At 52.1% G+C, this 428-nt stretch overlaps 1 protein-coding gene across 1 annotated transcript in view; it reads left to right on the top strand.

The window, feature by feature from the left end:
* PHALS_07446 (uncharacterized protein) overlaps positions 1–405 on the top strand; it is a gene marked incomplete at both ends in the record, with an annotated part of 959 nt that extends 554 nt beyond the window's left edge. Inside the window, one exon of the mRNA XM_024720911.1 lies at positions 157–405. Coding sequence (XP_024586063.1) covers positions 157–405 — 249 coding nt within the window. The remainder of the gene's footprint in view (positions 1–156) is intronic.
* Positions 406–428: the final 23 nt, after the last annotated feature.

Genomic DNA, 428 nt, shown 5'->3' with positions numbered 1-428 from the left:
GACTTTACTTTGTACGATGAACTCACCCGACACAGCCGAAGACCAACCGGATGGCCGAGAGTTACGTGCCCGACCTGTTATAGTGGACTATATGTAGTCGGACGACTCCGACTTAGTATGCGAGGATTAGAAGATGATGTGGCTCCACGTGTTTAGAAGCGCAAGCGGCGTACCAAAGAAGATACTCTCCGTTCTACGGAGGCGGTGATTCAAGTCGTGCAGTCTCTCGTTGCTGGACAGACTCCTGAAGTCGTGACGGCAATGTCACGCACATTGCCATCCCTCGCTGAAAATACCGCAATTGCACCTTTACTTGCGAATCCCAACACCCCTGTGGACAATGCCGCCGCTTGTTATCCTACAGAGGGGGTTCGCAGCAGGCCGAAGACGACGCGGAGAGTGTAAAAGACTCCAAGAAAAAGTTTTGG

Source organism: Plasmopara halstedii (assembly GCF_900000015.1).
Source record: "Plasmopara halstedii genome assembly, contig: Scaffold_3109, whole genome shotgun sequence".
NCBI lineage: Eukaryota > Oomycota > Peronosporomycetes > Peronosporales > Peronosporaceae > Plasmopara > Plasmopara halstedii.
This window is presented reverse-complemented; position numbering and strand designations above follow the sequence as displayed.